Source organism: Vombatus ursinus, unplaced genomic scaffold, assembly GCF_900497805.2.
Source record: "Vombatus ursinus unplaced genomic scaffold, bare-nosed wombat genome assembly UNPS02014793.1, whole genome shotgun sequence".
NCBI lineage: Eukaryota > Metazoa > Chordata > Mammalia > Diprotodontia > Vombatidae > Vombatus > Vombatus ursinus.
In genome coordinates, this window is record NW_020954571.1 from 15,509,826 (window position 1) to 15,522,887 (window position 13,062).

Sequence of the window (13,062 nt, forward strand, 5' to 3'; positions counted from 1 at the left end):
CATCAGAGGGAACATTAATGTATATGTTTAATTAAAAAATACAAAAGCAGAGGTTGCAGTGAAAAGAGAGACTATAAAAGCCTGCAACTGAACTTGAGAAAGCAGGGAGAATGACTTACAGGTTAGCAGATGGCTGCAACAAGGAGCTGGGTGATAACCACGGATGGAATGAATCTCCAAGGACAGGCTGCTGAGTGATGGTGGCAAAGGAATGGTCTGGAAGTGGCAGTGAGGAATGAAGTACATGCCTTCTCCTCCTACCAGTCCCGTGTTTCCAGCAAATGAGTGGAGTACCTGCTGCAGAGGGTGGCCAAGGACGAGATCCAGGCTCCTGAAAGCCCAAAGTGAAGAGTACTAGAATTAAGAGAAGTATGTTAACAATTCCAAGATTTCCAGAGGGAGAAATAAGAGGGCAGAAGATGCTCTATGGAGGGGCACAGCAAGCATAAATAGTGATGGTAACGTGGGGAAAGATAGGAGGAGAAGAGTATATTTCTTAAACAGGTGTTAACTCTAAAGTATATAATATTCTAAGAGGAATGGGAACTGAGAATTTTGTGTGGAATCAGCTAGGAACCTCACCTTTAGGGTCATTTATGACAAAATATGCAGTAGGTTCTAGACCTCACTGATTCACGGAATGCCAGGATCTCATAATTCTGAGATCCCCAAGCTGAAGAACAAAGTGGTTATCCAGGCCATGAGGGTTATGTTTAACCCAGTGTCAAAAGCTGTTCAAGACCCTCTTCCACATGATACATCCTATCTTATAAATTAATGCCTCCCAAGTAATTAAGACCTTCAAAAATGGCCTGCATCCATCACCTCTGTATGTCTTGTGACAGGAATTAATACTTATGAGCCACTTTCCCTCCCGAGACCTGAGTCACGTGAATAATTCACATTTCTATAATACTTAAAGGTTTTTAAGAACTACCTCTCAATGAGCCAATGAGGTTTGTCAAAGAGCTGTGATTTCTTGATGTGAGAACTGATTCTCCCCTATCTGTATATTTAAAAAGTTACCTGAAGCTTGAGTTCTCAGTTACTTGAGAAGTGAGGTAAAATGTCCATGCTCAGAGAACTACTGTCAGGGGCTGGATTTGATCCCAAGTCTTTCTGGATCCAAGTCCAGCATTATTCAACTCCACTGTCTCCCTAGGTATTATTATTCCATTGTAATAGCTAAGGAACCTGAGGCTCAGAGACATTAATTAATTTTCCCATATTCACTCAATTGTCAGAGTTAAGATAAGAACCCAGGCCTTTTCTATTACACCAAATGATTCTTTCAAATTAGACACTGGTCTCAATCTCTAAAATTCTTTCTGCTCTAAGATCCAATGATAACCTAATCCATACAAAAAGGAGCGGTATGCCTTTTGCATCAACATGTCAGTGCTATAGTGTGAGTGACTTGCTATTTACATTTCAGGTCTGGTTAGTCCTAAGGATAACAGTTGTTGATTAGGAGGTAAATTCTTTCAAATTTATTACTAAGGCTCCTCCTTGTTTCTCTCCAAGAGACACAGCTCTATCCATAAAGCAAATGAACAGGTTATTAAAAAAAAACAATCAAACAACTTTTATTAATATTGCGAAGACGACCGGTAGAGTGACAATCTCTGTGTATAGCAGCAACATCCAGAAACTACCTTTTCTCCCTTCTTTCCTGAGCAGTTCCCTTGCTAGATCCTGACTAGATCTATTCTGGAGAAGGGGAGTCTCGGCCTCAGAATGGGCAGGAACTGACCTACGTAAGAGATCCCTCAACATGAACACAACTTTGTTTGAACACATTCAACCTTTGGGACAAGAAGGATGCCAAGAAAAAGGAATAGGTCATTTAGGCCCTTTCCTAATCCTGAGGGCCAGCCCAGTTAAGACACACCAGTGGTACTGACTAGCTGAGGACAAAAGTGTGGTCTCATCTCTCAATTCATTAGCCCTGCTTGGGATAAGATGGGGATGAACAAAACAAAACGAGAAAGGAGGGGTTTGGTGTGTGCTAGTCCCACTCCTGTTCTGCTTTCTTTGGCTTTATTAGGAGCCTCAGTCTAGGAGTAGTGTGGTCCCAGAATGAGGGAGCCTCTCAGCTTCCTCCTGCTTCACCCAGAGAAAAGGGAGATGCCCTACATCGCTGTAGTCTCCCAGCTGCTGGTCAATCTCTGTCAGCTCACAAGGCTCAGCCCATATGTCCACAATCTTTCCCAAAGTGGAACAGCGTTCCTCCAGCTCTGCCCCTTCACTCTGCATCAGCAGATTGGCCAGCTCCCTGCTGAGGCTCTGGATCACCTCCCCTCTCCCCTCTTCCCAAGCCTGGTTAATGTTCAGGTCTTTGATAGGATCCCGCAGCTCCCCCAGGGGCCCAAGGAGGTGCTGGTACCTCTTCTGCCACCGCCTGCACACCATGGCCTCCCCTACAGGCTCCTTGTTGGTGTGGAGCACAGCGAGGATGTGGCGGCACGGTAAGTGATAGCGCTGCTGGAAGGAGCAGCTGCAAGTGCAATTGTCCTTGCTAACCTGGTGAGAGTCTTCCAGCAACTGGACCTCTGCTGCACAGCCAGCTGCTTCTACCAGCTGGGTAGAATTCTGCACAACCTCCCACTCATTATGGCAGAGCTGGTAGGCAAGCTCAGAGCTGTTCTTGTGCAAAGCCTCGAGCATGTCACCCCAAAAGGCCTGCTGCACTTGTGGCTTTTGTTGTGGCTGCTGAGGATAGAGGCAGGTGGCTTTATTAGGAAGCTTGGATGTTTTAGACAGGTTCGATACGTAACTATCTGTGCCTCCCTTGGGTCTCAAAGGAATATAACCCTTTGGCTTAGCCCGCCCCCCACTAGGGAGAGGTTGGGGCGGGTTCTTCGGTCGTTTGGTGTTGAAAAAGTCAACATAATCCACAAAACGCAAAATGCAGCCCACCAGGGACTGCTGTTCCCTGAAGAGACTAGATACTTTACTTGTAACCAGGTCAAGGCTATCCATGTAGGTACTACAGGCATGAAGACCCTTCCTGGCATGCATATACCAAAGCAGCTCACAAGAGAACCAGTGGACCTGCAGGTACCCATAGAGGTCCTTGTCTAGGAGGGTCTCTGCCATCCTAGAGAGTTTCTGTAGGCCAGGGCCTGAGGCCACAAATACTGCTTCCCGCAAAGCCTCCTTCATCAGGTGCTTGAAGGGCTGACTGGCCCGGCTCCTCTGCAGCTTCTTCTCCAGGAGGCGAGTTGTGTGGTAGATGGAGAGGAGCACACGAGCTAACGGGAACAGCTCCTGCACCACATCGCGGTGCTGGAAGGATGGTTCCACAAAGATGACCCGGACTTTGGACCAGTCAGAATTGAACTCAGTGAAGACACTCAGCATCTTGGCGACAGAGGAAGATGTCTCTTCTCTGAGCACCGCAAAGTGTACCACCCGTCCTTCCCGCTCCTTGCTTTCTACCAGGAAGGCATAAAGCACATGACCATGTGCATTTTCAACCCGGTGGAGCAGGAGGTTCTCTGGGAAACGAACAAAAAGGTCCTGCATCTTGCTGCTCTGGAAGCTGAATCGGTCAAGGTCTTGGTTGCTGCCCACACTGAGAGATGCCATGGATCCCATGTCTGCCTTAAGGAAATTCTTCATCACTTCTGCCACATAAGCCAGGTCCAAAGAGGTGATGCCCTCTTGCCTCAGTTCAGGAAGTACAGGGCCATCATGGGGGAAAGAGGAGGGCTCAGCTATGGATTTCTTTGCCATCCCAGTGTCCTTAGAGGTGGTCTTCCCATGCTGGGGTTCCACCCACCACAGTTTTGACTGAAATTTGCCAGAGGGATCCGCCTGGGAGTTCCTACACAGTTCTGAGGCTTTCCGTCCAGGAGAAGAGCCAGCTCGTGGGACAGCAGCAGTTTTGGTTTCAACATGGATGTGCTGGGTGTTCAGTTCACTGATAAACAGTCTGTCTAATTCCTCATCATACTGCAGGACTAAGTATGCTGGGCACATGCTGGGCTCTGCCTTCTGCTTTCTGTATGACTGGGCTCGGGTACAAACAAATTTCACCTGCATATACCTGAGGAAGAGAGAAGAGACAACAATAAAGATGCATAAGTCTAAGAACCCAGTATGTAACATCCTAGGGAATCCCAAGAGTAAAGTAAAAAAACTGAAGAAGGACCTTCAAGCAATATGAAAGTAAAGAGAGGGCATAGCTCAAGTGTAGGGTCAGTGCAAGAAAGTATAAACAAATGGTCCTAATTCACAGTTATGGTACAGAAGGCTAAGAGCTAGAAGTGACCTTGGAGATAAGCTAATCTAAGCTTTCCCACTCCCCTCAAAAACAAACCTGAGGAACAGAGAAGTAAAGTCCAATGCTCTTACCATTAGCACGACTATCACAGAAACAATTCTAGACACTTAGAGCAGGAAGGACTTCAGAGGTCATCTAGGTCACCTCCTACGCAAAGACTGAAATCTCTTTGACATCATCGCTGCCAGATAGTTATATAGTTCATAGACCCCTGGTAACAAGGAATCACTTCCTTCTGAGGCAGACTTCTATTTTAGCACAGCTCTAATTGAAAGGAAGGTTTTCTTTTCTATGAAGCTGAAATCTCTCTCCCTGTAACTCCCGCTCACTGATTCTGGTTCTGTCTTCTAAAACCAGGCCAAGTATGTCGAATTTCTGATTCATTTCCCTCAAATCGCTTCCAAAGATGCCAAACCAGTTTTGAGTCACAGCTCTGATAACTATAAGCTCTGTGACTGTGGATCTAAGTCACTTCTTCATCTATAAATTTCAGTGGATTTTAATTATTTCTTTTGATAGTACAGATCCCAGCCCATACATGCCTTCTTATGCTATATGTGCATCTTCTCCTTGTCCTCCCATAAGTTTTCCACAGAGTCCACCCGGCCTAGTGCGGGCCTACCCCTAGTTCTCTTGACATTGTATAGAATGCAAAAATTCTAAGCCTCCTACTTTCTATGGTATCCTTTTATTCACTCTCTGCTAATCTGTGGCTACTGAAGACGTGGTCACAGGACCCAAAGCACGGGAGCCTGGCATCAAGAAACACGTGTCAGGGAGGGTACTATGATCAAAACTACTCATTGTTTGCCTATTTCTCTCACTCTTTTCCCTTTGGAGTCACCACTTTCTCTTTATAAACATGGAAGAGGATTTTATAAGAAGGAATAGCTACCTGGAGTCCCAGTCTTCATTATAGAAATCCCCTTCCCCACCTATCTGGATCTTACCTATTTAGTTATTTCAAGTACCATGCTCCTAGAAAACAAATGCCCTTGCCACAACAGTTATCTCCCTTTTTGTGAACTGAGGGTACTTGTTATAACTTAATCACACACTGTCTTGTGATCTTGCATAATTGTTTGATTCTTTGACTTTTCATGTGTTTTTTTTTTCATAAAGAGAACTAAATCCAAACTCTTTAGCCTGATATTCAATGTCTACTACATGGTAACCTCTACATTTTCCACCTTCTCTTACTATATCCCTTCACTTATGTTATCCTAGCTAACCTGCAATACAGTCAATCCTCAACTTTCACAGGAGTAACATTGCTGGAAAAGTAAAAACTTGCAAAAGTAAAAAACTTGAATGCTGATATACTGAATTTCTGGGGAAAAGGGGGGTTAGGTTCTGGCAACTGCCAAAAACTGTCATCTTCCTTTTTTTACTTTTTTTTTGGGGGGGGGACTAGGCAATAGGGTTAAGTGACCTGCCCAGGGTCACACAGTTAGTAAGTGTTATGTGTCTGAGGCCGCATCTGAACTCAGGTCCTCCTGAATCCAGGGCCAGTGCTTTATCCACTGCACCACCTAGCTGCCCTTTTTAAAATTAATTTAACTTAATTAATTTAATCAAAAAACAAACAAAACAAAAAAAAACAACCTGTAATCTCTCACTAGAGATTTCTGAAAATACACTTTTCTGCATATAACTCTTTATAACAAAACATATATTTTGATAATATGTACTTTTCCTAACACAGTAACCCATAAAATGCAATACATAAAATAAAATTGGTAACATGCAAAACATTTTTTCTTGCTAGTAGTTCCCTAGAATCTTGTGATGTTTTGTGCTAACATCTCATTAAAAAAAACACACACACACACACAAAACCCCCAAAAAAACCCAAACTACTGATTTCAGACAATATTCACATTTTTTTTTTGTAAGGTAATCTGAGTTAAGTAACTTGCCCAGGATCACACTGCTAGAATATTCACTTTTTATAACACATGAAATCTTTAGTACCATAAATACTTTCTTCCTTTTTATGGATATAATAAATCACTGATTCATTAACATCAAACTCAAGGCTGATAACAGTTGCAGACATTCTGGCAAGAAGTTTATCAAACACCTTCATTTCCTCATTAAGTAGTGTGATTGACTTTGCACTGACTTAGGCTTAGTGCCCAAAGGACTTGCGCTACTTTTTGGGGGCATAACTGAAACATAAAACTTGAGTTTTCAAGGCAAACAATAAAAACACCCAATGAATCTGAGGAACTATCTTTAGAACGGTAGGGTGAAGGAGACCAGTGAAGTGCGTAGTAAAATGCCAGCTGCTCCACAAACTTTCATCCATTGTGCCTCTCACATAGGCTGAATGTCCAAGGTAACTAACGACAAAAGTGAAAATGAAGTTACAAATAAAATCACACAAATGCTTGAAGCTGCAAAAGTTAAGCCCTTCAATGCTGAGGACTAACTGTACTTGTCACCCTTCATGATATCCAGCACTTTTCCACCTTCATGCCTCTGCCTGTACTGTTTTCTGTGCCTAAAGCACTCTCTTCCCATTTCTGTTGAAATGTTACCCATCTTTCAAGTTCCAGTTCCAACACTTACTCTTCTAGGAAGCTTTTCTTGAACATTCCAGTAAGAAATCTTTTTTCTTTTAAATTTACACAGCACTTTCTCCCTGTCTAATGCTTATTAAAGACTATACTATATTTACTTAGTGCATATTTATTTTATTGTACTGTGTATTATCCTCCCTGTTAGACCAAACACATCACGAGCACATAGACTATGTCTTAATCATCCTTGTGTTTTCTGTGGCAGCTAACAAAGGGGTACATTACAGGCATTCAATAAATGCTTGCTGAACTAATACTCTATTTCTTTTCAAAGGTTTCAAGAAGCAGTTTTCATAGGCATTGATGACTACCATTTACCATTTACTAATCACTGCACAACCATATATCTGAACTCAGGCTTTAAAAACTAAAATACATTTCTTTTGTACTTTCCCTTAAAAAAGCAAAAAACAAAAACAAAAACAAAAAACAAGAAATCCCACCCCAACCTATTCTCCCCTCTCAAGGAGTTCACAGTCTAATGGGGGAGACAATATGCAAACAACTATGTACACAAAAGATACAGGGTAAATTAGCTGTAATTTCAGACAGAAGACTAGCATTAGCGCTGAGGGAGACAAGGCCTGTTGTAGTAGGTGGGATTTGAGCTAAGTTTTAAAAGAAGCCAGGGAAGCCAGGAAGAAATGACAAGGAAGGACATTCCAGGAATAGAAGACAGCCATGTGAAAAGCACAGGATCAGAATGAGAATTGTTCTATTTGGCCCTAAGTGGCAGAACTAAAACAATAAGGATCAATTGCAAAGAGGCAGAGTTCAACAATTTAGTTGGATGGACAAAGCTTATCCATCAGTGTATTTATGAATACACACATGTACACACATAAGGGACATATCATCTAACTTGGAATGAAGTCTGAAAGATCTGAGTTCAAATCCCATCTCAGCCATTTACTAGGTATGTGGCCTAGGTAATGCTTATTCACTTGTAAAAGGGATTGGGCGTGAAGAAAGGCCTCTAACATCCTTGACACCACTAAATCTATGATCCTATACCTTGGAGAGACATCAGAAATGGACCTTAAATTGGGCCCAGAATTGAAAACAGAAAAGTAGGCTAGATTACTTTGGGGAAACTGGAAAGTTCTCCTAATGACCCCTGAAACAAATGCCTATCTTTTTAATTCCAATATTTTTCTAGTATTGTTGTATGGGCTTCCAGTCATTGAACCCTGCAATCTCTAAAGAATGCAAATGAGGATCACCCAGAAGGCAACAGAAAGGTTACTGGTAAGGATGGGTAAGCAGCAATACATCACGGACATGGGATTAAAAGGAGGGGCAAAGTCAAGAATGTTATAAAAGCAACATAAGATTCAAAAAGAAAAGACTAGTCACATGGCAATGGCAAAGAATAACCAATAGACCACTGGTATTCTTGTGATGTCAAGAGAAAGTAAGAAAGGTCCCCACCATATTAGATGGACCCCTGTAGTGAACTCCTGAGAGAGTAAGAGATCCATCTGGGTTTATTGCAAGGAAAACCTTCCTAACCATTTGAGCTGTCAAAGAGTAGGAAGGGGTACCTTAGCAAGTAGTCAATCCTTCCTCATTTGAAACCTTCAGGTGGAGGTCAGATGATTACTTGAGGTAGAGAGGGCTCCTGTTTGGGTACAGGTTAAACAAGAACTGAGCTTCCCTGCAACTCTACGAATCAGACTAATTGGCGGGTGGAACTGGCCACACTCCCTTCCTGGGAGTATTATTACTGCACAAACTCAGCTGCTTACAATGACGGCCAAGATATTTTACCCTCCCATTTGCAGAAGACACTCAACAAAGCAGGGTTTGAGCTTAGCTGGTCTTGCTACTCTGTAAACAAAACTATCAGGATGTGCCTAGATTGGCATCACTAGGGTGGAGGGAGCAAGAGCAGAACGATGCCCGCATCTCCTACAGGTATAGCGTACAGACGGCTACACAGTTGATGAGGCTATAAAAAAGCCTACATCGTTTTAGTAAAGCCAGGAATCAATGCTCAAATTACTGATCAAACTTGCCACAAAAAGGCTCTTTCCAAGATCTCTTTTTGTCAAGGACACCGCCGTTCTCTTTGACTTAGACTAAAAACCTTGGAGTTGTTTGCTACTAACAAACCACGTGACCTTGTTAGACAAGACAGATACTGCCTGGTGATTTTTTTTTAATGTCTAAGAAGTGCTAAGTCTCTTCCCCGCTTTGGGCCTCAGTTTTCTTCTTTTTAAACTGATGGAGTTGAGATAGATGACCATTAAAGCCCCTTCCAGCTCTAGCAGTCTATGTATGATGTTTCTAACCAGCTCTAATATTCTACAATATTCAATTCCTTTTCCTCCTTTCACCTCCTACAGTCAGTCAGCCTGTCATCACATTCTAAAGATTCTTCCTATAACTCCCGCCCACACCAGATTTGCCCCTTTTCCATTCCCAATGCACAGTATGATATAATGGGGAAAAATGATATGGTCAGGCACTGGTCTTGAATCCAACTTTGTTATTAGCTTGGGAAAATAGAGGAGGGGAGGGTGAGGGTTCCTGCAATCCTAAATACTACAGTCCTAACCTAGAACCTTTTTAACCTCATGGTTAATTTACAATAGAGGCCTCATAACTAGTCTCCCACTCTTTTATCACTCATTGGATCCTTAGGTAACACTACTAATTTATGTTACTTCTTTTCAGTATCCTATATTAATATTATTGTCTCAACTGGATTGAGTTTCCCTAAGGTTATGGACAATGTTTTAAGATATAGTGCAAAGGATACTGGACTCAAAGTCAAGAAGGCTGGGTTCAAGTCTTGGCTCTCTGACTTACTAGCTTTAAAACCTGAATGAGTCAATCTCTTTCTCTAAGCTTCAGGTTCCTCATCTATAAAACTGAGGAGAGGTGCTTGACGGACTAGAACAGTGCTCCCCAACCTGTTGGGAACCACAGAGTAACTGGCTGCAAGGCCAGCTGGGAGACACCCAAGTGTCTACAAGCACCATTACTTAGATATGCATATAGTTCCAACAAAACATGCAGAGCAACAGTGAGCTTTGTGTTCACAGATTCTTCATTTATGGCCAAAAGGAAAAAGAAATTCTTTAAAATTAACCTTTGTACAAAAGTACCCAAATGACTTCTTCTTTCTGACTGATCAAGCTGTGAAGTATCTGATGTTTTTGAAGTTAACATATGTTTGTATAAGTGGATTTTTTGCATTTGATGCACTGATATCTAAATAATGAAACAAGCTGAATGTGAAACTAGATCTAAGATTGGAATTTTCATCACTCCAACCAAGTTGCCAGTCTCAGAAGTTGCAAAACAACAGCAGCAGTAGTCTCAGTAGAAAACTTCATTAAATGAACGTAACCAGTAAGCAAACACTACCTTCAGGAACAGAATTATTTTGGGGCAGCTAGGTGGCTCAGCGGATAGCGCACCAGCCCTGGAGTCAGGAAGACCTGAGTTCAAATGCCGCCTCAGACACATAACACTTACTAGCTGTGTGACTCTGGGCAAGTCACTTAACCCCACTGCCTAACCAAAAAAAAAAAATTCATTGGATCATAAGCTTCAGACCTAGAAGGGATCTTAGTGATCACCTGGTCCAGCAACCTCATTTTACAGAGAAGAAAAGTGAGGTCTTTTGATGTGATATGGTTGTGATTTGAGGATCCCAAAATTTGTATATAAGTGAGATGCAGTACTTTAAGCTAAGGGACTGAGACATGAAGTCAGGAGGCCTCAGTTAAAGTCCCAGTTGGGTCACTGACTTATGTTTGAGTCAAGTTTTTCCCTTTCTTTGGGCCTTGGTTTCCTCATCTTTTTTTAGCGAGGCAATTAAGTGACTTGCCCAGAGTCACATAGCTAGGAAATATTATGTGTCTGAGGCTGGATTTGAAAGTTTCCTCATCTTTTTAAATGGAGAGAAAATATTTGGTTGATTTTATTATAAGGGAATTGCATTAGGATAGTTACTGTTCAATTTCAAGTCAATTCAACAATTATTAAGCAAATTTATAGCCAAATCACAGCTGGGGACAGCTGTAGGGGTGTATTATGTGTGTGAATGAGGGATGGTTTTTATGATGAGTGGGACCTGAAGTGGGTCTTGAATAAATCTAATTTCAACAGTCAAAGATATAGAAAGAGTACATTCTAGGCCATAGGTTCCCAAAGTGCCCCTCTCCAGGGAGCTGGAACAATTCTAGGGCAGCAGTAGGCTCGAGTGCAATTAGGCAACGTTGAAGAAAAATACAGGGGAGGTGGAAGCATAAGGAAAGAAGAAAATTTTGAAAAACCATTCGCACATGTTTCATCTGCTGTGTAACAGAGTTAAAGTAGTAGTAATTACATTATTTTCCAAATTAATACATAAAATGCAAGTTATAACCAGTGGTCAAGTCTGCAGACTGGTCTTAACAAGCAAGTGTTGGCAGGCGAGTTTGTTGCACGTTGTCAGGAAGTCCAGCATGCAATGGAAGGCGTGTGTGCAATAACTTGTTTACAATATGACATTATAGAGTTACATGATGCAATATTACATCATCAAAATTTCAATGTAGGAAAAACCCCACAAATTGACAATAAATTATTAAATTTAAGATGCATCATTTTTAAAAATATATAAAATATTTTTTGAAATGATGCAAATTTCAAAAAAAAAAAGTTAAAGGGTTAAAGGATTTCCAGTGGGGCACTGAATATTTTTTTTTTTGAAAAGGGGGCAGTAGGTCAAATAAGTTTGGGAACCCCTGTTCTAGGCACAGGGAAATGACTAGCATTGAGTTCCATGAACTGGGAGTAGGCAGAATGAGATAACAGCTAGTATTTATATAGTGCCTACCATTTGCCAAGCACTGTGCTAAGCAGTTTACAAATACTCTCATTGGAGCCTCACAACAACCCCTTCAAGTAGGTGCTATTATTATCCCCATTTTACAGTTGAGGAAACTGAGGTAGAGGTTAAATGACTTCTCCAAGGTCACACAGCTAGAGTCTGAGGGAATATTTTAACTCAGGACTTCCTGACTCTACAACGCCATCTAGGTGATCAGGGAAGAGCTAGTGACCTAATTGGGCTAATAAAAATAATTCACACATATATATTAGGTTTCTGAAGCCCTTTAAATACGTCACATTTCATTTGATCTTCTCAACACAATCTTATCCTCATTTTACAGATGGGGAAATTGAGTCTCAGGTTAACTGCCTTGTCCAAGGTGCCTAATTAGTATCTGAAGCAGAGTTTAGGTTTTCATAATTACAAATCCTGCAGTCTATCCACCATATCACGCTGCCTCTGTCTACTCCAGGATACCTGGAAGGGAGTAGAATGAACTAAGATAGTGAACAGTATATTGAGTGACATTATGGGTTTCATTTCGTAGGCCACAGGGAGCCACAGCAGGTTATAGAGCAGGAGAATAACAGAGCAGTGTGGTGCAAGGGAGAGAATACTACATCTACAGTCAGAAGGCTTAGGGGGCCTCAAATCCCAACTCTACATCTCAACAGGACGTGTGACCTTCGTCACTTTCACCCGCTGACTCTTCTGTAAAGCGAGGGGGGCCTAGAGGGAGTCCAAGGTGCCCGATTCCGGCCCTCGCACCACGCGGGGGAGGGGGGGCTGCGGCTGCTCCCCTTCCCCGGCATCCCCACCCTCTGCACCCAGCCCAGGGGAGGCAGGGCGGGCACTCTTACGTGATGTCCTCACGGATGGAGGTGCCATGGTTGAGGTTATGGAAGCGGACGGAGATGCAGTCCCTCAGCCCGAAGGTGCATTTGTTCTCCCTCTTGTAGGCACTGAAGCAGTCCCTGAAGTCCTCAAAGGTCTGGAAGTGGCTGCCCAGCTCCATTGCTACCCTCCACCCTGGATGAGCAAACGGGCCCCTGGGGAGGGAGCGCTCCCAGAGGGGTCAGAGGTCACTGGAGGGGTCAGAGGTCACAGATGCAATGAGGGGGGCAGAAGGACCCATATATGGCATGCTATGGGTACTTGTGGCCCAGAATTTGACATCAAAGTGGTGCTCCTCAAACCTCCCCCAACCCAGGGTTCAAATAAGTCTTGTTACAGCTATGGATACCTGGCTGTTGGGAAGGAATAGGGGAGGGAGAAGAAGACCCTCCGTGCTTATTATCCAGACTCTAAGCACCGCCCCCTCGTGGGGACACCAAATCATAAGCTAGATCCTGAGACCG

At 42.8% G+C, this 13,062-nt stretch overlaps 1 protein-coding gene across 1 annotated transcript; it reads right to left on the reverse strand.

Moving 5' to 3' along the window:
* Positions 1-1,558: 1,558 nt before the first annotated feature.
* ZSWIM3 (zinc finger SWIM-type containing 3) lies at positions 1,559-12,916 on the reverse strand. The gene is made up of 2 exons (XM_027869350.1): positions 12,565-12,916; positions 1,559-4,051 (listed from the first exon to the last, which is right to left on the reverse strand). The coding sequence occupies exons 1-2, from the start codon at positions 12,717-12,719 to the stop codon at positions 2,053-2,055; spliced, it is 2,154 nt and encodes a 717-aa protein (XP_027725151.1). The 5' UTR covers positions 12,720-12,916; the 3' UTR covers positions 1,559-2,052.
* Between the last annotated feature and the right edge of the window lie 146 nt (positions 12,917-13,062).